This window comes from Theropithecus gelada, chromosome 7a (genome assembly GCF_003255815.1).
Source record: "Theropithecus gelada isolate Dixy chromosome 7a, Tgel_1.0, whole genome shotgun sequence".
Taxonomy (NCBI): Eukaryota; Metazoa; Chordata; class Mammalia; order Primates; family Cercopithecidae; genus Theropithecus; species Theropithecus gelada.
In genome coordinates, this window is record NC_037674.1 from 40,023,610 (window position 1) to 40,049,084 (window position 25,475).

Genomic DNA, 25,475 nt, shown 5'->3' on the forward strand with positions numbered 1-25,475 from the left:
TATCTAAAGTTGAACTTGTTTTCTCGCTTTTATTCCACCAAAAATTTGCCATTGTTGCTGTTGCTACTGTTGTGTTCTTACATCTCCTTTCTGAGATAATGGCGTCAGAAATCTTGAAGTCAGCCCAGATTTTTCTTACCTCCTTGACTTGAGTCAGTCACTGAGTCTTTTTTTTTTTTTTGAGATGGAATCTCGCTCTTGTCACGCAGGCTGGAGTACAGCGGCATGATCTCGATTCACTGCACCTCCGCCTCCTGGGTTCAAGCAATTATCCTGCCTCAGCCTCCCAAGTAGCTGAGATTACAGGCTCCCGCCACCACACCTGGCTAATTTTTATATTTTTGGTAGAGATGGGGTTTCTCCATGTTGCCCAGGGTGGTCTCGAACTCCTGACCTCAGGTGATCCACCTGCTTCAGCCTCCCAAAGTGCTGGGATTACAGACGTGAGCCACTGCATCTGGCCCACAGTGCCTTTCTTTATCATGACATGTAATCTTCAAAGGAGTGTTATGAGATTTAATAAGATAACATGTAGAACTCCTGGCACACAGTAGGCATACAATAAATTCTAATTATCTTCCCTTCACCTCATCATGCTTTCCTTTACCCAGTACAATTTAGCTTTTGGGCCCTACTTTTTTCTGCAACTCGAACTCTCTCCAACCTCTTTATGCCAAACTATTGTGGCCTCTGTTGCAACTGACTAAAATAACCAACTCTTTTCTTGTTCCTCTGTTGAATTTATCTCTTAAGATTCAGCTGAGGCTGGGCGTGGTGGCTCACGCCTGTAATCCCAGCACTTTGGGAGGCCAAGGCAGATAGATCACGAGGTCAGGAGTTCGAGATCAGCCTGGCCAAGGTGGTGAAACCCATCTTTACTAAAAATTAAAAAAAATAGCCAGGCGTCCTGGTGGTCACCTGTAATCCCAGCTACTCGGGAGGCTGAGGCAAGAGAACTGCTTGAACCCAGGAGATGGAGGTTGCAGTGAGCCAAGATCGCGCCACTGCACTCCAGTCTGGGCGACAGAGTGAGACTCTGTCTCAAAAAAAAAAAAAAAAAAATTAGGCTAAAATGTCACCTGCCTCTCCCCCAGGTAGACACAAATGATTCTGCTCCTTTTGTACTTACCTCTATTACATTCTTTATGACATTAATTACTTGTTCACATTTGTTTAACTCACCCAACCTTGGAATAGGGATCATATTATGTTTTTCACTTGGTATAGTATAATGGTTACACCATAGTAAGTATTTAATGTCATTGAAAGGAATCCAGAAAAAGAATGCTTCCTAGGAACCAAATTAAGTTCTAAAGCAAGGCTTGCTAAACTACTTTCTTTCTCTCCGCTTTTCCCCCCAATAGAGTTGTTAGGTGGGTAGATTAGAGTGCCTTGATTTCTTCAAGGTATTTGAAAAAGCCTTTTATGATATTCTTGATGACATGTTGATGAAATGTGGACTGGATGGTGATACAGTTGGGTGATTTTATAGCTGATTGAAGAGCTATATTTAAAGATTATAGATGACTAGATGTTTGTCAGCTAGGATAGAGGTGGTATACCACAAGACTATTGCCTTTGGTCCATTCTTGTTCAACATTTGTATTGTAACGCCAGTGACTAAATAAAATGTACATGTATAAATTTGTGGGTAATGTAGTGGTCAGGATTTTTCCAGTTGTGACAGAAATCTGGCTCAAGCTAGTTTAAGCAAACAAAGAATTTATAGATTCCCAGGAATTGAGTTTATTAGTTTAGGCAGAGTCTCAAATAATCCCATCAGGATTCTGTCTTTGCTTACCTCCTTTCTGCTTTCCCCTAATTTGGCTTTATTCTTAGGGAAGTTTTCTTTGTGAGTCTGGCAGAATGGCCTCTGGCAGCTTCAGATTTTATTAGTCCTTCTAGCTTAAGGTACCAAAGGAAGAAAGAAACAGTATAACCTGTATAAAACCTATTTCATGTAGTTTTGGTAGATCTGCCCACTCCTATAGTGCAGTGAGGTGAAGGAACGTATTTCCCAAAGGTAATAGAGATTCCCCTGTTAGAAGAAGGGAGGGAAAGCATGATAAAAAGCCACAACTGTACCACCATGAACCACTACAGGTGGATATCTCAAGCCTGGAAGTCTGAATAGAGATTAACAATGTTGCAAGACACTAGAAAGGTGGAGTTAAGTTAACAAGATACTACCATTACCATTATTATTGTCTAATATTTTTTGAACTTTTACTGTATATAAAATTTATTTATTTATATATTTATTTTGGGGATAGAGTCTCACTCTGTCACCCAGGCTGCAGTGCAGCGGCACAGTCATGGCTCACTGCAGCCTCAACCTCCTGGGCTCAAGCAATCCTCCTGCCTCAGCCTTATGGGTCTACAAGGACCCGCCACCATGCCTGGCTAATGTTAAAACTTTTTGTAGGCTGGGCGCGGTGGCTCACGCCTGTAATCTCAGCACTTTGGGAGGCTGAGGCAAGCGCAGGAGTTCGAGATCTACTTTGCCAACATGGTGAAACCCTGTCTCTACTAAAAATACAAAAATTTAGCCGGGCATAGTAGCAGGCGCCTGTAATCCCAGCTACTTGGGAGGCTGAGGCAGGAGAATTGCTTGAACCAGGAGGCAGAGGTTGCAGTGAGCTGAGACCATGCCATTGCACTCCAGCCTGGGCAACAGGGCAAGACTCCATCTCAAAAAAAAAAAACAGAAAAACTTTTTATAGAGACAGGATCTCACTATGTTCCCCCAAGCTAGTCTCAAATTCCTGAGTTCAAGCAATCCTCCCATCTTGGCCTACCAAAGAGCTAGGATTATAGGCATGAGCTACCACTTCTGCAAGATTAGCATTTAAAGTTTAAAATGGTTACATCAGTAATACCAACACTTTGGGAGTCCGAGGCAGTAGGGTCACCTGAGGTCAGGAGTTTGAGATCAGTCTGGCCAACATGGCGAAACCTTGTCTCTACTAAAAATATAAAAATTAGCCAGGCATGGACTGGGCGTGGTGGCTCACACCTGTAATCCCAGTGCTTTGGGAGGCCCATGATGGCAGATAACCTGAGGTTAGGAGTTTGAGACCAGCCTGATCAACATGGAGAAACCCCGTCTCTATTAAAAAATACAAAATTAGCCAGGCGTGGTGGCACATGCCTATAATCCCAGCTACTCGGGAGGCTGAGGCAGGAGAATCGCTTGAACTCGGGAGGTGGAGGTTGCGGTGAGCTGAGATCACACCATTGCACTCCAGCCTGGGCAAATAAGAGTGAAACTCCGTCTAAATAAATAAATAAATAATAGAACTATCATTTGCTGAATTTTGGTGTCACATCAAGGAATAATATCCACAATTATCTGAAAAGGCTATTAAATACAAATGTTATATATATTATCGGTAAAACAACACGCACATATACATATATCTGTACCATATATATATTCTATGTAAGGCTGATTTTCTTTATATGCTTCAACCAAAACATTTCACCAACAGATTGAATGGAGAATCCAGCTGTCTTATATTAAACCAGACTTTGAAGATAACATATGTTAATATTTAACAGATTTTTTATGTTATTTTAACTAACTTAATGTGTACTTGTTTATTTGTTTGTTTGTGACAGAATCTCACTCTGTTGCCCAGGCTGGAGTGCCGTGGCATGATCTCGGTCTACTGCAACCTCTGCCTCCCAGGTTCAAGTGATTCTCTTGCCTCAGCCTCCTGAGTAGCTGGAATTACAGGCATCTGCCACCACGCCTGGCTAATTTTTGTATTTTTAGTACTGACAGGGTTTCAACATGTTGGCCAGGCTGGTCTTGAACTCCTGAATTTAGGTGATCAACCCTTCTTGGCCCCCCAAAGTGCTGGGATTACAGGCATGAGCCACTGCACCTGGCCTTAAATGTTTTCTTTTTTCTTTTTTTCTTTTTTTTTTTTTTTTTTTGAGACAGAGTCTTACTCTGTTGCCCAGGCTGCAGTGAGGTGGCGGGATCTCGGCTCACTGCAACCCCCTCCTCCTGGGTTCAAGTGATTCTCCTGCCCCAGCTTCCCAAGTAGCAGGGATTACAGGCATGCGCCGCCATGCCCAGCTAATTTTTGTATTTTTAGAAGAGACGGGTTCACCATGTTGGTCAGGGTAGTCTCAAACTCCTGACTTCAGGCGATCTGCCTGCCTTGGCCTCCCAAAGTGCTAGGATTACAAGCCTCAGCCACCACGCCTGGCCAAATTATTTCTTATTTTAATTCTAGTCTGGTAAACACCAGTCAACTTATCCTACATAAATAAAAGTTCTTTGGGGTTCTTAACTTTTTAAATATCTTTTTATTTTAATATAATTGTATTTGTGATAAATACTACAGTAATCTCAGGTACCATGTACCCTTTTCCTATGTTTCCCCAATGATAATATCTTGCAGAACTCTAGTACGGTATTGCAACTGGGATGGTAATATTGATTCTTTCACCTATTTTGTTCAGATTTCCCCCATTTTACTTGTACTCATTTGTGTATTTTTCTGGGTGTGTGTAGTTCCATACAGTTTAGTCCCATGTGTACGTTCATGTATCCACCACCCAGTCAAGATACAGAACAGTTACATCACCATAAGGATCTCTTGTGTTGACTATTTACAACCACATTTACCTTTCTTCCACCTTCCCCTGCCCACCCCTAATTCCTGGCAGCTGCCAATCTGTTCTCTTTGTCTCTTATTTTATTTCAAAATTGTTATGTGTGTGTGTGTATGTGTATCTTTTTGATACAGCATCTCACTTTGTCCCACAAGCTGGAAAGCAGTGGCATGATCATGGCTCACTGCAGCCTCAACCTCCTGGGCCCAAGCGATCCTCCCACCTCAGCCTCCTAAGTAGCTGGGACTACAGGCGTGTGCCACCATGCCCAGCTAATTTTTTTTATTTTTAAAGATGGGGTCTTTCTATGTTGCCCCTGCAGGTCTGGAAATCCTGGGCTAAAGCATTCTACCCACCTCAGCCTCCCAAAGTGCTGAGATGATAGGCGTGAGCTACCACACCCAGCCTTGTTAGTTGCATGTTTTAGTTTTAATTTCTTTCTTTTCTTTTCTTTTTTTTTTTTTTTGAGACAGGGTATCACTTTGTCACCCAGGCTGGAGTGCAGTGGCACAGTCTCAGCTCACTACAACCTCTGCTTCCCAGATTCAAGCAGTTGTTTTGCCTCAGCCTCCCAAGTATCTGAGAGGCTAATTTTTGTATTTTTTTGTAGAGATGGGGTTTCAGCATGTTGGCCAGGCTGGTCTTGAACTCCTGACCTCAGGTGATCCACCCGCCTTGGGCTCCCAAAGTGCTGGGATTACAGGCGTAAGCCACCGTGCCTGGCCTCATTTTAATTTCTAATATATTAAATATCAAGGGATATAGCCTACATAAGCCAAAGCTCTTTAAGGTTCTCAGTTTTTTTGTGAGACTAGGTATGAGAGGGGGAAAAGATGTTAAGTAAATGAAAAAAATAAGGCCTGGCATGGTGGCTCACACCTGTAATCCTAGCACTTTGGGAGGCCAAAGCAGGTGGATCGCTTGAGGTTAGGAGTTCAAGACCAGTCTGGCTAACATGGTAAAACCCTGTCTCTACTAAAAATACAAAAATTAGCCTGGTGTGGTGGCATGTACCTGTAATCCCAGCTGCTCAGGAGACTGAGGCATGAGAATTGCTTGAACCCAGGAGGCAGGGATTGAGCCACTGCATTCCAGCCTGGGTGACAGCATGAGATGCTGTTTCAAAAAATAATAATAATAAGGTTTTCAGTTTTTAAGAATTTCCTGCAAGGTGCAGTGGCACACACCTGTAATCCTAGCACTCTGGGAGGCCAAGGCACAAGGATCTCTTGAGCCCAGGAGTTCAAGAGCAGTTTAGGCAACATAGGGAGACCTCCATCTTTACAAATTTAGAAATTAAAAATTGAGCGAACCAACGCAGAAACAGAAAACCAAATACCACTTGTTCTCACTTATAAGTGAAAGCTAAATGATGAGAACACATGGACACTTAGAGGGGAACAAACAGACATGGGCCTACTCAGAGTGGAGTCAAAAAGTAGAGGGTGGGAGGAGAGAGAGGACTAGGAAAAATAACGAATGTTTACTAGGCCTAATACCTGGGTGATGAAATAATCTGTACAACAAACCCTCGTGACAGAAGTTTACTTGTATAACAAACTTGCATATGTACCCCTGAACTTAAAATAAAAGTTAAAAAAAAAAAATAGCCAAGTGCAGTGGTGTGTGCCTGTAGTCCCGAGCTACTCAGGAGGCTGAGGCCAGAGGATCATTGAGTCCAGGAGTTCCAGGCCATAGTGGGCAATGATTGAGCCACTGTACTCTGGCCTGGGTGACAGAGCAAGACCCTGTCTCTAAAATAATACTTTTTTTTAAAGAATTTCCATGACCAGAAAGTTTTAGAACAGCTAACTTAGAGCAGGGAGAATCATCCTATTCCTCCTTCCTAAGCCACAGCAGAGCGAAATGTGATTTGTGATGTCTCAATTTAGAACTCATGTTTTCTCACAGGACTGACAATATGAATGATGATTCATTAGTTCTTTAGTACAATTTGGTCCAGCCACGTTATAGGTTACATAGGCTTGGATGGGCCGACCTAGGAATCACTGCTTAAGACATCTGACATCTGTGATTATTAATGTTTCAGAAAATGGCTTTAACTTTCTGTTGTGTTTACTTTGGTTTGTGGGGTTTTTTAATTTTGCATTTTGTTTGCTTATTTGTTTTTATATTCTCAAAGGTTAAAGAGTGGAGTAAAGATGACACACTTAAGTCCTGACTTTTTAGGAAATGCATATGTGAAAGGAGGTAAAAGAAGTATGTTCAGGAAAGGAAGTAATTGCAGAAGTTCTTTATTCTTAGGAAGCAAATCCTAATGCTTACCTTGTAACCATACAGGAATGAGTGGGATCATCAGCCTTCTATGATAAACATACAGTCAGCTTCAGTGGAAGACTTAGGTCTCTATCATCATTCATCAGCTGCAAAGTTAATAAGCTTTGCTGAAGGAAAATGTGAATTTCAAGCAGGCAGGAGATTGTAGAGTGAGAAGACTTAGGGAAGAGCAATGGAGATGCTTCATTCAGCAAAAACCTTTGCCACAATAATGGACACTGCCATGTGATTTGTGTTGCACATTGATTTTGCTTATGAGATTTTTTTCCTTTGTTAAATTTCAAGCATAATTTATCTGTTCCCACACACTGGGAATTTCTAGACAGTCTTGAATATCAGGATTGTTTGATCTGCTGTCTCCTCTTTAGCCGAAAAGGCTTTAGGGTCTGAGCCCAAGAATGTATAGGGATCACTGCAGAACAGACTATAGACTACAAGTCTGTAGTCTTCAAATTATATGTTCAAAAGCAAAAACAAACAAAAATCAAAAGAGAAAGAAAAACAAAAAATTTAATGTTCACTGTACTTGCATTTTCTTTTTCTTTTTTTTGAGGCAGAGTCTTGCTCTGTTGCCCAGGCTGGAATGCAGTGGTGCGATCTCGGCTCACTGCAACCTCTGCCTCCCAGGTTCAAGCAGTCCTCTGTCTCAGCCTCCTGAGTAGCTGAGATTATAGGCACCAGCCACCATGCGTGGCTAATTTTTTTTTTTTTTTTTTTTTTTTGTATTTTTTGTAGAGATGGGGTTTCACCATGTTGGCCAGGCTGGTCTTGAACTCCTGACCTCATGATCCGCCCACCTCAGCCTCCCATAGTGCTGGGATTACAGGCGTGAGCCACTGCGCTGGGCCTGTACTTGCATTTTCTAGTGCACAATGGGACAGCCTTCACTGCTGGCCTTGACTAGGTACTGATTGGTTAAAATTAAGTACTACATTAAGTCTTCTGTGAATAATAGAATATATAAATATATAGCTTTTTTCTTTTCTTTTTTTTTTTTTTTTGAGATGGAGTCTCTCTCTGTTGCCCAGGCTGTAGCGCAGTGGCACGCTCTGCTCACTGCAACCTCCACGTCCCAGGTTCAACAGATTCTTCTGCCTCAGTCTCCCGAGTAGCTGGGACTATAGGTGCCCGCCACCACGCCCAGCTAATTTTTTTTTTTTTTTTTTTTTTTTTGTATTTTTAGTAGAGATGGGGTTTCACTGAGTTAGCCAGGATGTTCTTGATCTCCTGACCTTGTGATCTGCCCACCTCGGCCTCCCAAAGTGCTGGGATTACAGGTGGGAGCCACCGCTCCCGGCCTATATATAGCTTCTAAGAACTGTTTGAAGACTGGTTATGTTGCCAGCTACTCTGTCTTTTTCTCTTTTTCTTCCTTGCCTCCTGCTATAAGATATTTTGGAAATTAACCAGATTTATAATCGAAATTCTTTTTCAGGACAGCCTAAGTGAAATCTGGAAGCTTAGCAGTCCAGGAGCCTCTTTTTTTTTTTTTTTTTTTTTTTTCCCAAAGGCAGGGGAGAGGCAAAGTCCAAGTGTACTTACTGTTTGAAAAGGACCCACTGGGCATGGTGGCTCATGCCTGTAATCCCAGCACTTTGGGAGGCCGAGGCGGGCGGATCTCTTGAGGTCAGGAGTTCAAGACCAGCCTGGCCAACATGGTGAAACCCTGTCTCTACTAAAAATACAAAAATTAGCCAGGTGCGGTGGCATGTACCTGTAATCCCAGCTACTCAGGAGGCTGAGGCAGGAGAATCGCTTGAACCGCGGAAGCAGAGGTTGCAGTGAGCCGACATCACGCCACTGCACTCCAGCCTGGGCAACAGAGTCAGACTCTGTCTGAAACACAGAAAAGAAAAGGACCTGAGGCCAGGCACAGTGGCTCACACCTATAATCCCAGCACTTTGGGAGGCCAAGGCGGGTGGATCACGAGGTCAGGAGATCGAGACCACGGTGAAACCCCGTCTCTACTAAAAATATGAAAAATTAGCCGGGCGCGTTAGCAGGCACCTGTCATCCCAGCTACTTGGGAGGCTGAGGCAGGAGAATGATGTGAACCCAGGAGGCAGAGCTTGCAGTGATCCGAGATCGCGCGACTTCACTCCAGCCTGGGCAACAGAGCGAGACTCTATCTCAAAAAGAAAAAAAAAAAAAAAGACCAGCCTGGGAAACATGGCAAAACCTTGTCTCTACAAAAAATACAAAAGTTAGCTGGTCATGGTGGCATGCACCTGTAGTCCCAGCTACTTGAGAGGCTGAAGTGGGAGGATTGCTTGAGCCTGAGAGGTCAAGGCTGCAGTGAGCCATAATCACACGAGCCTGGAAGACAGAGTAAGACCCTGTCTCAGAAAAAACGAAGAAGAAGAAAGAAAAGGACTTGAATTTCCTCTACTTATAGTTAAATGTTGTGTTGTTTCGGCATTTACTCAGGATATTCTGTTGAATTCTGATAAGAACTTTGTGGAAAGGAGGCATTCAGATTTCTCCTTCCATCCTTAATTATCCCATGATATCAACTTGCCAGCCTCTCTTTACAAGGAATTGCTGATTTTTCAGAATAAGCAAAAATCATCCTTATTTAAACTTATTTATTTTTTGAGACGGAATCTTGCACTGTCACACAGGCTGGAGTGCAGTGGTGCGATCTCAGCTTACTGCAAGCTCCGCCTGCCGGGTTCAAGTGATTCTCCTGCCTCAGCCTCCTGAGTAGCTGGGACTACAGGGATGCGCCGCCATGCCGGGCTATTTTTTTGTATTTGTAGTAGAGACAAGGTTTCATCATGTTAGCCAGGCTGGTCTAACTCCTGACCTCGTGATCCGCCCGCCTCGGCCTCCCGAAGTGCTGGGATTACAGGCGTGAGCTACCACGCCCAGCCTAAACTTGTTTATTGAATGGAATTTTGTCTCAGAATTCCAGTCAACAGAAAGTGGCTCAAATAATTGAGGATTTTTTTTTTCCTCATTTTTGTTTTGAGACAGTCGTGCTCCATCACCCATGGGGGCTGAAGTACAAGGGTGCGATCTCAGCTCACTGCAACTTCTGCCTCCTGGGTTCAAGCGATTCTTGTGCATCAGCCTCCGAAGTAGCTGGCATTATAGGCACCCACCACCATGCCTGACTAATTCTTTTTGTATTTTTAGTAGAGACGGGGTTTCACCATGTTGGCCAGGCTAGTCTCGACCTCCTGTCCTCAAGTGATCTGCCCACCTCGGACTCCCAAAGTGCTGGGATTACAGGCGTGAGCCATGTGCCCAGTCTTTTTTCCATATATAGATATAGATAGATAGATAGATAGATACATACATACATACATACATACTTACATAGAATTTTTTTTTTTTTTTTGAGACGGAATCTCTCTCTCTCGCCCAGGCTGGAGTGGCGTGATCTTGGCTCACTGCAAGCTCTGCCTCCTAGGTTCATGCCATTCCCATTCTTCAGCCTCCCGAGTAGCTGGGAATACAGGCACCTGCCATCATGCCCAGCTAGTTTTTTTTGTTTGTTTTTTTGGTTGGTTTTTTTTCATATTTTTAGTAGAGACGGGGTTTCACCGTGTTAGCCAGGATGGTCTTGACATCCTGACCTTGTGATCCGCCCACCTTGGCCTCCCAAAGTACTGGCATTACAGACGTGAGCCACCGCACCCGACCTTTTCTGTATTTCAAGAGACAAAAATAAGTAATAAGTAGATAAATGGGGTTTTATTTACCATTCTTTTAAATAACCCACAATAAGAATTAGGTGAGCAAATTAAGTTTTATGTAATACCTTGGTGGATTATTTATATGTTTATCCATTAATCAGTGAGTATTCATTTTAATCCCTCTGCCCTGTGCACCTATATTACTGTTAATATTGCTGATGTTGAGTCACTGTAAAATCTCAAAGCACTTTTGGGATTATTGGTAAAGATAACATCTCGCTTTTTTTTTTTTTTTTTTTTTTTTTTAAGACAGAGTCTTGTTCTGTCACCCAGGTTGGAGCGTAGTGGCACAATCTCAACTCTCTGCAACCTCTGTCTCCTGGGTTCAAGGGATTCTCCTGCCTCAGCCTCTTGAGTAGCTGGGATTGCAGGCACCCATCACCACACCTGGCTAATTTTTGTATTTTTATTAGTGACGGGTTTTCACCCTGTTGGCCAGGCTGGTCTCAAACTCCTGACCTCGTGATCTGCCCACCTCGGCCTCCCAAAGTGCTGAGATTACAGGCGTGAGCCACCACGCCTGGCCTGTCTTTTGTTTGGTTTTGTTTGTTTGTTTGTTTGTTTTAAGACAGCATCTCATTCTGTTGCCCAGGCTAGAGTACAGTGGTACTACCTTGGCTCACTGCAGCTTCAACCTTCTGGTTGCAATCCTCCCATCCTCTCAAGCAGTTCTTTCATCTCAGCCTCCTCAGCAGCTAAGACTACAGGTGCACACCACCATGCCTGGCTAGTTTTTGAATTTTTTTGTAGAGACAAGGTCTCTGTATGTTGCCCAGGCTGGTCTCAAACTCCTGAGCTCAAGTGATCCTCTGTCCTTGGCCTCCCAAAGTGCTGGGATTACAGGTGTGAGCCACTGCCTCTGTCTTGATAACGTCTTATCAACATAATGTTTAGTGTATTTGATGACATCCTACTTTGTTTCTTTTTTTTTTTTTTCCGAAATGGAGGTTCACTCTTGTTGCCCTTGCTGTAGTGCAATAGCACAATCTCGGCTCACTGCAACCTCCGCCTCCTGGGTTCAAACGATTCTCCTGCCTCAGCCTCCCGAGTAGCTGGGATTACAGGCATGCACCGCCACGACTGGCTAATTTTTGTGTTTATAGTAGAGATGGGGTTTTCCCATGTTGGTCAGGCTGGTCTCGAACTCCTGACATCAGGTGATCCATCTACCTCAGCCTCTTAAAGTGCTGGGATTACAGGCGTGAGCCACTGTGCCCAGCCAGTGACATCTTACTTTCTACACAATCTTATCTGATAATTCTGAATAAATCTGAACATTCATGTAACCATCATCCCCAACTACCTTTTTATTTTTGGATAAAAGAAAGTTTCTTAGAACTGCTGTTATCAGTAGAACGAACTTCCTTCCTGCGTTTTTGTCTGTGAAGGTGAAGATAAAGACTCATTGTGAAGGGGAGAAGGAAAGGTCTATCTCAAATATCTCTTCAGTGAATTTTCTTTCTTTTTTTTTTTTCAGATAGGGTCTCTTATTTTGTTGCTCAGGCTGGAGCACAGTGGTGCAGTCATAGCTAACTGCTGCCTCATCCTCCTGCCTCTCAATCTCCCGAGTAGCTGGAACTACAGGGATGTGCCAGCATACCGAGCTAATTTTTTATTTTTTGTAAAGATAGGCTTTTGCTGGCCAGGCACGGTGGCTCACGCCTCTAATCCCAGCAGTTCGGGAGGCCGAGACGGGTGGATCACGAGGTCAGTAGATCAAGACCATCCTGGCTAACACAGTGAAACCCCATCTCTACTAAAAATGCAAAAAAATTAGCTGGGCGTGGTGGTGGGTGCCTGTAGTCCCAGCTACTTGGGAGGCTGAGGCAGGAGAATGAGATGAACCCGGGAGGCAGAGCTTGCAGTGAGCCGAGATCAAGCCACTGCACTCCAGCCTAGATGACAGAGCGAGATTCTGTCTCAAAAAATAAAAAAAAAAAAGATAGGCTTTTGCCATGTTGCCCAGGCTGGTCTAGAACTCCTGAGCTCAAGCAGTCCTCCCACCTGGCCTCCCAGAATGCTGGGATTACAGGTATAAGCCATCACATTTGGCCCTCAGTGCATTTTCTACCTGTAAAGTTATATTGCAGCCATGAAGATTTTTCTCCATCAGTGCCTCTCATCTGTGAGAGGCAGTTGAAATAGGTATATTATTATAATTATTCCTTGTGGGGAGATGAATGACTCTGGCCTTTCCCTATTCTCTCAAGTCCCCATTTCTGTGTCATCGGCCTATCAGCATTCAGATCCTTATATGTTACTAAACTGATATCTTTTTTTTTTTTTTTTTTTTTTTTTAGACGGTGTTTCACTCTGTCACCCAGGCTGGAGTGCAGTGGCGCAATCTCTGCTCTGCTCACTGCAAGCTCTGCCTCCCGGATTCACGCCATTCTCCTGCCTCAGCCTCCTGAGTAGCTGGGACTACAGGAGCTCGCCACCACACCCAGCTAATTTTTTGTGTTTCTGGTAGAGACGGGGTTTCACTGTGTTAGCCAGGATGGTCTCGATCTCCTGACCTTGTGATCCGCCCGCCTTGACCTCCCAAAGTGCTGGGATTACAGGTGTAAGCCACTGCGCCCGGTCCTCTATTTTTTTTTTTTTTTTTTTTTTTTTGCACTCTGTCGCCCAGGATGGAGTACAATTGCACAATTTCAGCTCACTGTAACCTCCGCCTCCCTGGTTCTAGCAATTCTCATGCCTCAGTGTTCAAAGTAGCTGGAATTACAGGTGCATGCCACCATGCCCAGCTAATTTTTTATTTTTAGTAGAGATGGGGTTTCACCATGTTGGCCAGGCTGGTCTTGAACTCCTGGCCTCAGGTGATCCACCTGCCTCAGCCTCCCAAAGTGCTGAGATTACAGGCGTGAGCCACTGCGCCCGGCCTTAAACTGCTATCTAAAGGTAAATTGAGAAGTATCATGTTAGGATGGGCAACATAGGGAGACTCTTTCTCTACAAACTTTTTGTTTTTATTTTGTTGTTGGTTTTGTTTTTGTTTTGTTTTTTTTTTTGAGACAAAATTTCACTGTATTGCCCAGGCTAGTCTCAAACTCCTGGACTCAAACAGTCCTCCCACTTCAGCTTCCCCAAGTGCTAGGATTACAGGCATGAGCCACCATTCCTGGCCAAAAAAAAAAAAATAGCCTAGCATGGTGGTGCACATGTAGTCCCAGCTACTTGGGAGACTGCGGTGGGAGGATTGCTTGAGCCAGAGAGGTTGAAGCTGCAGTGAGCCATGATCACTGCACTGCACTCCAGCCTGGACGACATTGCGACACCCTGTCTCAAAGAAAAAAGAATTATCGCCAGGCACGTCTGTAATCCCAGCACTTTGGGAGGCTGTGGCAGTTGGATCACCTGAGGTCAGGAGTTCGAGACCAGCCTGGCCGACATGATGAAACCTAGTCTCTACTAAAAATACAAAAAATAGCCAGGCATGGTGGTGGGAGCCCATAATCCCAGCTACTTAGGAGACAGGCAGGAGAATTGCCTGAACCTGGGAGGCGGAGATTGTAGTGAGCTGAGATCACGGCATTACACTCCAGCCTGGGCAACAGGAGTTAAACTCCATCTCAAAAAACAAACAAACAAAAATTATCATTAAAAGATAAATGACATAAAGTGTTGGGAAACTCCAGAGATCTCCTCCTTAAATTATCTATGAGTCTGTTTTCAAGCTTTTGATTGTTTTGTTGTTTACCTCCCCAGTAAGCTGAGCCCTAGGAGCCATGATGGCACTTCTTAGTATTTCAAAGACTGAGAATTAGCCTAACTTTTGTTGGTGTAGTTATTAAAGCATCTAATTACCTTAACTTTTTAATATTCCTATTCCTTATTTTCCTTCTTGGCCCCAATCTCCTGACAATCCCTGCTCTTATATTTTAGGTATGAGAAAGATGGCACAATGAGTCCTTTTCTGATTTTTTTTTCCCCCTTTTTTGAGACAGGGTCTTGCTCTGTTGCACAGGCTAGAGTACAGTGGTGCGATCACAGCACACTGCAGTCTTCACCCCCGGGGCTAAAATTTCCTCCTGAAATGGGAAAAGTTCTCTTGTCCCCCTCACAGGGCGTGCGATGGGAGTGTGGCTCACTTCTTCACTGCTCAAACCTCTAGGGTAGCATAGAGACGGGCAGGCTGTGGGGCTCCAACCCTGGCAGTGTCTATGGGTGAATGCTTACAGCTGAAGCCCCAGTGGGTGTGTGTTACAGGGTGCTCTTTTAGTTTAGCTGTCCTTAGGTGTCTTGTGTTAGCTCAGTTAGACCCCTGCCTTATCCCAAGAACAGAGGGCTTTCTGTATCCCAAGGTTCATGTCTTGGTGTACTGGAAGAATTGGATCACATGTGGGCTTGGAGAATGAGTGTAAAGTTTTATTGAGTGGAAGTAACGCTCAGTAGATTGGGGAGCCAGAAGGGAGATGGTTTTCCCCTGGAGTTCAGCTACTTAGTGGCCTAGGCTCTTCTCCCACTGCCCCACCAAACTCTGCTTCATTCCACGGCCTGCCTGCATCTGTCATGTGCTCTTCCACCGTCGTGTGCTTTCCTGCTGGCATGCTCCTCTCAACGCCCTCTCGAGGTCCAGCCGCTGTGTCTTCTTCTGCCAATGTGTTCCTATAAAAGTCCAGCCGCTTGTGTGTCTGTCTGCTAGGGTCTGGGGAATTTTTATAGGCACAAGGATGGGCCGTGGCAGACCAGGGTGGTCTTGGGAAATCCAACATTTGAGCAGGAAAACAAAAATGTCTATCTTCACCTCAGTCCGTGGGCACAGGCCCCAGATGGAGCCTTAGCCAGGGACCATGACCTCCTCTACCCAGCACTTCCCTTACCCCCTTCCGTATCATTTAAAGGGACCATGTTCTTCTCTACCCAACACATCCGTATCACTCCTACCTCAGCCTCCCAAGTAGCTAGGACTGTAGGTGTGTGCCAACACACCCAGCTAGTTTTTTTTGGTTTTGTTTTTAATTTTTTGTAAAGACAGGGTCTCACAGTGTTGCCCTGGCTGGTCTCAAACTCCTGGACTCAAGCACTCTGCCCACCTTGGTGTCCCAAAGTGCTGGGACTACAGGCTTGAGCCATTGCACCCAGCCCCCTTTTTCTGATTGTTATCTTCTCCTGGAAAGTGATAAATGAAGCTATGTTTGTTTCAGTGAATAATAGAATATGAAATCCTGTAAAGCCACATAAGTTATTAGATGAATATCACAGAGCTTATTATGCACTATGGCTTAATGTTAGATTATAGATGTGACCAAATGGTAATTAACAGAGCTGGAGCTGTAATTAAATACTATTGTGCTGCTCTGTGATCTCTCCTTAGATTTCTGTTGCAAAGTAAACGGAAAATGAACAGTTCAAACCCATAGGTGGATTTCGTCACTTCTCTCCATCCCCAAACATCTCTTTTAATTAACTAAGTAATTAAATAAAGTCATCTTCATACAACAGAGATGCCAAACTCTGCCTAGTAACTCTAATCAGAAAGGGTAGTTTGATGCATACTTGTTAATGAGTTCCTCATGTATATGAGTCTGTTCTGTTATTCTTAGTGAGCAGTTCAGCTGAAGTTTCTTCTCCTCAGTTATTCTATAGCAGGGTATAATTTGGCAAACTGCTTGAATGCAACAGTGATGTTTCCAATCTACATTTTAGGTGTTGTTTTCTGGATTTCTCGGTGCAAAACTGGGGACTTCATTTTATCTAGAATGTGTTAGCATATCTTTCTCCTAGCCTGCCAGGAGCACTGAATAACCTAGCAGGAAATGAAACTACTTCAAGAAAAGAGCTCTCCTCAGTGGCTAAGAGAAAGAGTATATAGGTGTCTCCATGGGGTAAAGTTCCTTCGGTGCCTAGGGTTGCTGCCTGAGCTGTGGAACAGGTTGGCAATAGGACATGTGCAAGCAAGGCAATCAGAAAGTTCACAGGAGTGACCTGGAAGGTTTAGGCCAATGTCTGTGTCCAGTAGGACCTTGCAGGAATTTCTCTTGCGAGTAGAAGAAAGTATAGAAAGGGGAACAAACCCTAAGCAAACGAAGTACACATATAGGCTCTGAAACTGCCTCTGTCACGGTTCCTCCCCAAGAGAAAGAATAGATAAACAGAGGTGAGGCCAAGAGTAAAGATAATCTGTATACTCTGTCTCTAACTTTCCCTCTCTAGTGACTCTCAAGAGTTTCTTCCAGCACTGCAGAGGAGTGAGTAGGGAGGCTCCAGTTTACTTTTTCTGTGTTGTTTTTACCTTCACTTCTGTGCATGGAAATTTTAAAGGATCTTTCCAGGATCTACCACACCCCAAGAAGGTTGGCAAATTAAATTATAAATGTCCATTTTCAAGAGAGCAAATATGCCTTGTGGCATTTATCATAAATGTCGAGGATTCATTATACAGGCTTCCGCTTCCATTTCATTTCATGAAAAAGGTGGAGTTAGGGAAGTACAAGGGGTGTGTGTGTGAGACAAGCAGGATAAGGATGTTTTGGCAGCTCTTCAGGGACCAGAATTAATCAGAATCAGTGTGTGAACATTCTGTGGACTCACAGTGATGATCTGCAAATAGTGATGACTTTCTAAGCCAAGAAGTCAGAGCCAGCTGTGGAGAATGGATCTGGTACCCAGACCTCAGTTTGTAGGCTAGTTGTCAAGGCCAGGAAGACGTTTGTCTCTATGTGTGTTGTGGGAGGGAAATGGATTATAGATAGAATGATAGCCATGTAGTAAATTATTCCAGAATCAGAGTTTTGTTGCAGAACTATTTAGAAGCTTGGATTATGGATTCATGTATGATTTTCTCTGAATGTCTGTACTGAAGGACTACATTTAACCTAGACTAAGAAGTCCTCACAAAGGGAAGAGTCCCAAGGATTGGGAAAGTCCCAATCTTAGACTCTTGTTTTCTAGGTCTGCTGATTAATATCATACTTAATCTTCAGAGGAAATAAGCCGGTGTGTGCATTGAGTGTCTTAGCATATGCAAGACATTATGCTCATTCAGGATTGGGGCATCAATCACTGGAGCATAATAGACTTTGTCAGCCTCATAAATTCTGGAATTTAAAGAGTTAAAGGATCACTGCCCACTTCATTCTTTTTTTTTTTTTTTTTTTTTGAGATAGGGTTTCACTCTGTCACCCAGACTGGAGTACAGTGGTACAATCATAGCTCATTGTAGCCTCAACCTCCTGGGCTTAAGTGGTCCTCCCACCTCAGCCTCTGGAGTAGCTGAGAATACAGGCATGTGCCACCACACACAGATACCTTTTTTATTTTTATTTTTTATAGAGGTGGGGTCTTGCTATGTTACCCAGGCTAGTTTTGAACTCCTGTCTACATGTGATCTTCCTCCCTAGGCCTCCCAAAACACTGGGACTACAGGCATGAGCCACTGCACCTGACCCATCACAACTTTTATATTGTCTCTAGATGTGTTGCATTCTTCTTGGAACCTAACTAATTACATTGGTTTTTTTCTTTTCTTTTCTTTCCTTTTCTTTTCTTTTTTTTTTTTTTTTTTTTTTGGAGGACGGAGTCTTGCTCTGTCACCAGGCTGGAGCGCAGTGGCACGATCTCAGCTCACTGCAACCTCCGCCTCCCGGGTTCAAGCGATTCTCCTGCCTCAGCCTCCCACATAGCTGGGACTACAGGCACCTGCCACCATGCCCGGGTAATTTTTTTTTTTTAATTTTAAGTAGAGACGGGGTTTCAGCTTGTTAGCCAGGATGGTCTCGACCTCCTGACCTCGTGATCCGTCTGCCTCAGCCTCCCAAAGTGCTGGGATTGCAGGCGTGAGCCACCGCACCTGCCTAACTAATTACATTCTTGTGAGAGGTTCTGTTTTGGAGGCAGATTGCTTATTTTTTTTTTTTTTAGAGGGCGTCTTGCTTGTTTTTTTTTTTGAGAAGGAGTCTTGCTCTGTTACCCAGGCTGGAATGCAATGGTGCGATCTCAGCTCACTGCAACCTCCGCCTCCCAGGTTCAAGTGATTCTCCTGCCTCAGGCTCCTGAATAGCTGGGATTACAGGCGCCCGCTACTACGCCTGGCTAATTTTTATATTTTTAGTAGAGACATGGTTTCACCATGTTAGTCAGGCTGGTCTCGAACTCTTGACCTCAGGTGATCTGCCCACCTCAGCCTCCCAAAGTGCTGGGATTATAAGTGTGAGCCACCTCGCCTGGCCGTGTTTGACTATTTCTATCTTTGTGTACATAATCAGCTACATCTTCAGACTGCTATTGATTGGCTTCTGGGTGGCAACAGCACCTTCTGTTTTTTTTGTTTTGTTTCGTTTTGTTTTTTTGAGACGGAGTCTCGCTCGTCGCCCAGGCTGGACTGCAGTGGTGCAATTTCAGCTCACTGCAAGCTCCGCCTCCTGGGTTCACGCCATTCTCCTGCCTCAGCCTCCCAAGTCGCTGGAACTACCACCACGCCCACCACCACGCCCAGCTAATTTTTTGTATTTTTAGTAGAGACAGGGTTTCACGGTGTTAGCCAGGATGGTCTTGATCTCCTGACCTCGTGATCCGCCCATCTCGGCCTCCCAAAGTGCTGGGATTACAGGTGTGAGCCACTGCACCCAGCCCACCTCCTGTTTCTTATAGATAAATTTGATGTTAGAATTATATTCCAAGATGCCATTCTCATTAAACAACCACTGTTACAGTCTCTAAGGGTTAGAAATTCCCACCAGGTTGGCCGGGCGCGGTGGCTCAAGCCTGTAATCCCAGCACTTTGGGAGGCCGAGGCGGGTGGATCACGAGGTCAGGAGATCGAGACCATCCTGGCTAACACCGTGAAACCCCGTCTCTACTAAAAATACAAAAAACTAGCGGGGCGAGGTGGCGGGCGCCTGTAGTCCCAGCTACTCGGAGGCTGAGGCAGGAGAATGGCGTAAACCCGGGAGGCGGAGCTTGCAGTGAGCCAAGATCGCGCCACTGCACTCCAGCCCGGGTGACACAGCGAGACTCCGTCTCAAAAAAAAAAAAAAGAAATTCCCACCAGGTTAATCCCAGCCCTGCTATAACTTTTAAGTAGATTCCTCCTAGCCAAAGATGTGTTAAAGCACCTAGGATCATTAGGAATCATGGCATTCCTAGGATTTGGCTATTTCTTCCTCTCTTTTTCCCCACCCAAATTCATGGATTTTATGCCAGACTAATGTACTGTTTGCTGAACGATAGAATGGTAGGAAGCATAGTGTGGTGGTAGCAGAACATACCTCAGATGCTGGGCCTTGTCTTTCTCATCAGTCTGTGTGCTCTGTTACTATTGAAATCTGGCCCTGATTCTCTTTCATTACAGACTTTTAAATGAGATGAGAAAAAATAGAACTTTTTAAAAAACAATTTTAGCCAAGTGTAGTTTATGAGGAAGATCATTAATGCTCATTATATAAGATCATTATATGCTCATTAATAAGAGTTTCTCTTAGCACAGGATGCTCTCATCTAAACTACTAGATTTGTAGTGGTATCATAAGCCAGAACTTGAAAGGAAGAACCAAAGTCTTATTTATAGCCATCTGCACTCTGGCAGGAATAGATATAGGACTAGATTAAATACAGAAAAGGTATTTCCTCTAAATGTTCTCCCTGCAACTCAGCTACTACTTTTTCTTCCCCCCCACAGATGGAGTCCCCTGTTTCCACACCAGCAGTGCTGCCAATACACCTTTTGGTGCCAGTGGTCAATAATGACATCTCATCTCCTTGTGAGCAGATCATGGTTCGTACCCGATCAGTTGGGGTCAACACATGTGATGTGGCTCTAGCCACAGAGCCTGAGTGCTTGGGCCCCTGTGAACCTGGAACTAGCGTCAACCTTGAAGGCATCGTGTGGCAGGAAACAGAAGATGGTAAGTGTGATATGTGGCTTTCCCATCCCTTCTCAACCTGCTTCTGCAGGGGAGCCACCAGGGGCTTATTGTTGTAAATATTGCCAAGTGGTTATTAGAGTCTCAAGTGTCCACAGTCTGTGGGATATACCCGCACAGAGGATTTTAGCAGACTTAGCAAAATTTCCCAGCTTCTAGAGATTGCCAATACCAGTTTTTTAGATTAATTATCTTCCCTTCATAGCTATTCAACAGTGTTAATCCTGGTGCTTAAGCAGTCATGTGATAGGTGTTGGGGAGGTAATTCAAACTGTATCTGTATTCTCCATATCCCTTCTATTATTTTATGTGGGAGAGTTAGATTATTTAAATTTGAGGTCAGGGCTGAGGAGAAAAAGTAATAAAAGGGCAGCTGAGGGAGTCAAGGGGATGGAGAATAGTCACTCTTAAATTGTCTTAATGTTGGCTCATTGCATATGCAGCTCTTGCCTTTTTTAACACCTATAGGTACAGCCAGCTCACTCTTCCCACTGATTGCCTCATTGCCCAGCCACCCACACCACTTCATGTATCTGTCACTTGGTACAGATTTTATAGGCTGAGGCAACGGGGAAGTGTTTAGATGGTCTTACTTTCAGGCATCCACTAAGCAGTTGGCTCACTGTAGGTTGCTGCTGCCCAAGGCATCCGGACTTCTTGCATGTTCCATTTGCCCCTGAGAATGGAATGTCTTCTGTTTTGGAAATTCATGAACCTGAAAAAATGGAAGGAAGTGTAAAGGGACTTAATGGAGTATTTCAGATCTTTCGGTAACATCTGGTGGCAATTTGATTTTTGCATATTCTTTTTATAAAGAATCCAAGTCCTTGTCAGAGTATATGTGGTTAGAGAGGCTGGGCCTCAGAGTCCCATCATGTCTCTGCATCAGTAACCAGACTTTCAAACTATCCTCACTCTGAGGAGTTTAGAGACCCAGAGGAGCGTAGCTAATCATCTCTGATTATCAGAGAGCTATTTTGTCAGTCTGCCCCTAGAAATTCAGGCATTTCATTCTAACAAAAGTCTGTTCCCCTGAATATTTTGTTGTCATTCAGTATTTATTTAAAGTTTACCATGCAATAGGTGCTAATGTGTTACAGTTTAAGAACTCTGTGTTCTTGTCTGTCTCATCATTAGGGATATAATACATCTTCAGCTTTCAGAATAACATTGCTAATGGGTTTTATTGTGTGCCTGAGTGGTAGATGCTGATGCAGAGAAGGTAGAGAGAGAGTTTAACTCTAGAGGTTGACTCTGGATATGTGTATAAAATATACAATCTGAAAATCACAAAGTGCCTATCTGATTTTTTGAATGTCATCTGCTTATGGACAAATGTCTGAATAGTCACAGTCTGTTGAAATGACAGACATATCTGGACCATATCTCTGTGCCACCAAGCAACCTTCAAGGCCTCTTGCTTCAGTATATTGAAGATAGAATAAATCAATTTCCTTCCTATTTGTTCTGCTTGTCTTTATGATGGTGACTCTTTTCCAAGAACAAGATGCTTTTTTTTATGTGAACCTAACAAAAACTTTGAGAGAATGAGGCTAATGCTTTCACTCTCCTGAGGACAATGAATACCTTTTTATCTGACGATCCCTTCCTGCCAGGGCAAAATTAACACATAATTTTTTTTTATTATTTTTTGTAAATCATTTGCTCTGAAAGGCTCTCAGGTTTGTCAGGTTGTCACAGGCAGCCTATTATTACCAAGTTCCCCTGTTATGTACTCTTTTTTTTTTTTTTTGAGACAGAGTCTCACTCTGTCACCCAGGCTGGAGTGGCGCGATCTTGGCTCACTGCAACCTCTGTCTCCCGGGTTCAAGCGATTCTCCTCTCTCAGCCTCCTGAGTAGCTGGGACTATGGGCGCGCACCACCATGCCTAGCCCATTTTTGTATTTTTAGTAGAGACGGGGTTTCACCACGCTGGCCAGGCTGGTCTTGATCTCCTGACCTTGTGATCCGCCTGCCTCAGCCTCCCAAAGGGCTGGGATTACAGGTGTGAGCTACCGCGCCCAGTCCAGTATGTACTCTTACGGTAGTCTGTACTTTATTTCATAGCACACATCACAGTTTGCAACTTTGTTTATCATTTTATGATTTTTCTCTTAATATGAATCTCTCCTACTGTGTTCGAAGTTCTGAGATCAGGCAGTCTGTTTTGCTCACCATTTTATTCAAGGTACTTAACGTAGGTGGCAACTGACACCTATAGTAGTAGACTGTCAAAAATACTTGTTTGAGGCCAGGTGCAGTTTATCACCTAATGTCAGGAGTTCAAGACCAGCCTGGCCCACATGGCGAAACCCCATCTCTACTAAAAATACAAAAAAATAGCTGGGTGTGGTGGCATGCCTCGGTAATCCCAGCTACTTGGGAGGCTGAGGCAGGAGAATCGCTTGAACCCTGGAGGTGGAGGTTGCAGTGAGCCGAGATCGCACCATTGCACTCCGGCCCGGGCAACAGAGGAAAAAAAAAGAAAGAAAAATATATTTGTTGGAATGAAGGAATGCTTGCACCTATATTATTGTCATTTCTGGATCTATCTTAATATATATCTAGAGGATATTAAAATATTGCTTGAACTTAGGAATGGTGTCAAAATACTTCCCAAAAAATCTAAGTCTTCTCTGAAACTCAGAATAAATACGGCTTTCACCAGGTTTGAGATCAGTCTCGTTGTCTAAATCTGTAAGATTTTTAATCCTACTTTTAATACCAGGTTTTCTCCCACTTACTGTATTTCAAGGCTTAGCTCTCTTCTTTATTTTTTCTTTCATCCCAAGGGAAAGAGAACTGTCTGCAATAATATACTCATCTTTTCTTTGCTTTCTGGTCACCCCAGAGGGCCTTCACCTGAACTGTCAGTTGGCGAAGGTCTGAATTGGGATCACAGTTGGTTCACATTCCTTTTCATCTTCAGGTAACAGAGATTTCCTGCAAAGATCATTCTCTGAAGATCTGTAAGATCCAGTATACCGAGTCAGTCCTCAAGTTAATCATAAGAACTATATACAGATACTTTTAAAAAAATTCTTCCAGACTTCTAGGTTTTTTGTCTGCCTCTCGACATTTTGTACTTCTGTCTGTCTCTTTGTCCAGCAAACTACACTGTCTTCAAACAGAAAAGTCCTTACAGCTCAGAGAGAAGCTGTGAATGCTTGGCCTCTGAGGGAAATGGAGGACACTGAGGTCCCTGTAGAACTGAGCCACCTTGCTGAGAACAGGTGTAGGAGTCATGGCCTCAATTATTCCTAGTTTCTTTGCCTACTTGTCCTACAGTGTTACTTCTTTCTTTCCTCTTCTCTCCCTATCACTCACTTTAAACCTTGGATGCATTTTCAAATTCCTGCAGATTCCATTTCTTTTTAGGCTGTTCATAATTCAGTAAACACTGCGAAGATCCTACTTGACTAGATTCAACCATGGAACTGTTTAGAAGACCCAAGTGTAACGTAGAATTTTTTTGTTTGTTTGTTTTTGAGACATCCTCAGCACTACATAAGGGCTAGTTCCACTGGATTTTGCTTTATCTCACCTCACTTCAAATCAAAATACTGAATACCTCCGAGGCGAGCGGATCAGTTGAGATCAGGAGTTTGAGACCAGCCTGGCCAACATGGCAAAACCCCATCTCTACTAAAAATGCAAAAATTGGCCTGTAATCCCAGCTACTTGGGAGGCTGAGGCAGGGGAGTTGCTTGGACCCAGGAGGTGGAGGTTGCAGTGAGCCGAGATTGTGCCACCGCACTCCAGCCTGGGCAACAGAGTGAGACTTCATCTCAAAAAAAAAAGAAAAAAAAAACTACCAAGTCTATTCTGGGTTCACAAGGCTTAACTCTAATCTAGGATCCTGAAAAAATGTATAAGAAGCCTCAAAGCAGACTATGTACTTTTAGGGACACAAAATTGCTTACTGGCTTGTGAGGTATTTTAAAGAAAGGCAAGGCTGACTTTAGGTAAGAGTTCTAGGAGATGCTATAGGTTCTCCTTTTTGGATAGTAGCACTAACCCAAAGACCAATACCAGTGATGTAGTTTACTTTGGCAAATGTGCTTTATGGAAGAATTTATGGTATAGTGGAAGGAGCACTGGAGTAAAAATCTGGAGACTTCTATATCACTGCCACTATCATTATGACCTTGGAAAAATCCCTTAATTTTCTGGGCCTTAGTTACCTCATCTCTTAAGTTGAACTAGGTGACCAATTAGGACCTGTCAGTTCTTTTTTTCTTTTTTTTCCTTTTTTTTTTTTCTGAGACAGGGTCAAGCTGTGTCACCCAGACTGGAATGTAGCAACAACATTATGTCTCATTGCAGCCTCAAACTCTTGAGCTGAAGTGATCCTCCTACCTTGGCCTCCTGAGTAGCTAAAACTACAGGCATGTGCCTCTGTACGCAGCTAATTTTTTGTAGAGATAGAGTCTTGCTACATTGTTCAGACTGGTCTCAAACTCCTGGCCTCAAGTGACCATCCTGCCTCAGCCTCCCAAAGTGCTGGGATTACAGGCGTGAACCACCATGCCCAACCTGTCAGCTCTTAAGTTATAAAAATCTATGCAGGGCAGGCGTGGTGGCTCATGCCTGTAATCCCAGCACTTTGGTAGGCTGATGCAGATGGATCACTTGAGCCCAGGAATTTGAGACCAGCCTGGGTAACATAGAACATAGCAAGACCCTATCTCTACAAAAAAAAAAATTTTTTAATCTATGCCTTAAACCATGGAATCAGGGCCAGGCACAGTGGCTTGTGCCTGTAGTCCCAGCTACTCAGGAGGCCAAGGCAGGAGGATCACTTAGTCCAGGAGTTCAAGGCAACAGTGAACTATAATTGTGCCACTGCCGGGCGCGGTGGCTCACGCCTGTAATCCCAGCACTTTGGGAGGCTGAGGCAGGCGGATCACAAGGTCAGGAGATCGAGACCACGGTGAAACCCAGTCTCTACTAAAAATACAAAAAATTAGCCGGGTGCGGTG

General features: G+C 43.9%; 1 protein-coding gene across 1 annotated transcript in view; it reads left to right on the forward strand.

Annotated features, from left to right (window-relative positions):
- ZNF609 (zinc finger protein 609) overlaps nucleotides 1-25,475 on the forward strand; it is a 237,652-nt gene that overhangs the window by 151,624 nt on the left and 60,553 nt on the right. Inside the window, exon 3 of the mRNA XM_025390661.1 lies at nucleotides 20,249-20,474. Coding sequence (XP_025246446.1) covers nucleotides 20,249-20,474 — 226 coding nt within the window. The remainder of the gene's footprint in view (nucleotides 1-20,248; nucleotides 20,475-25,475) is intronic.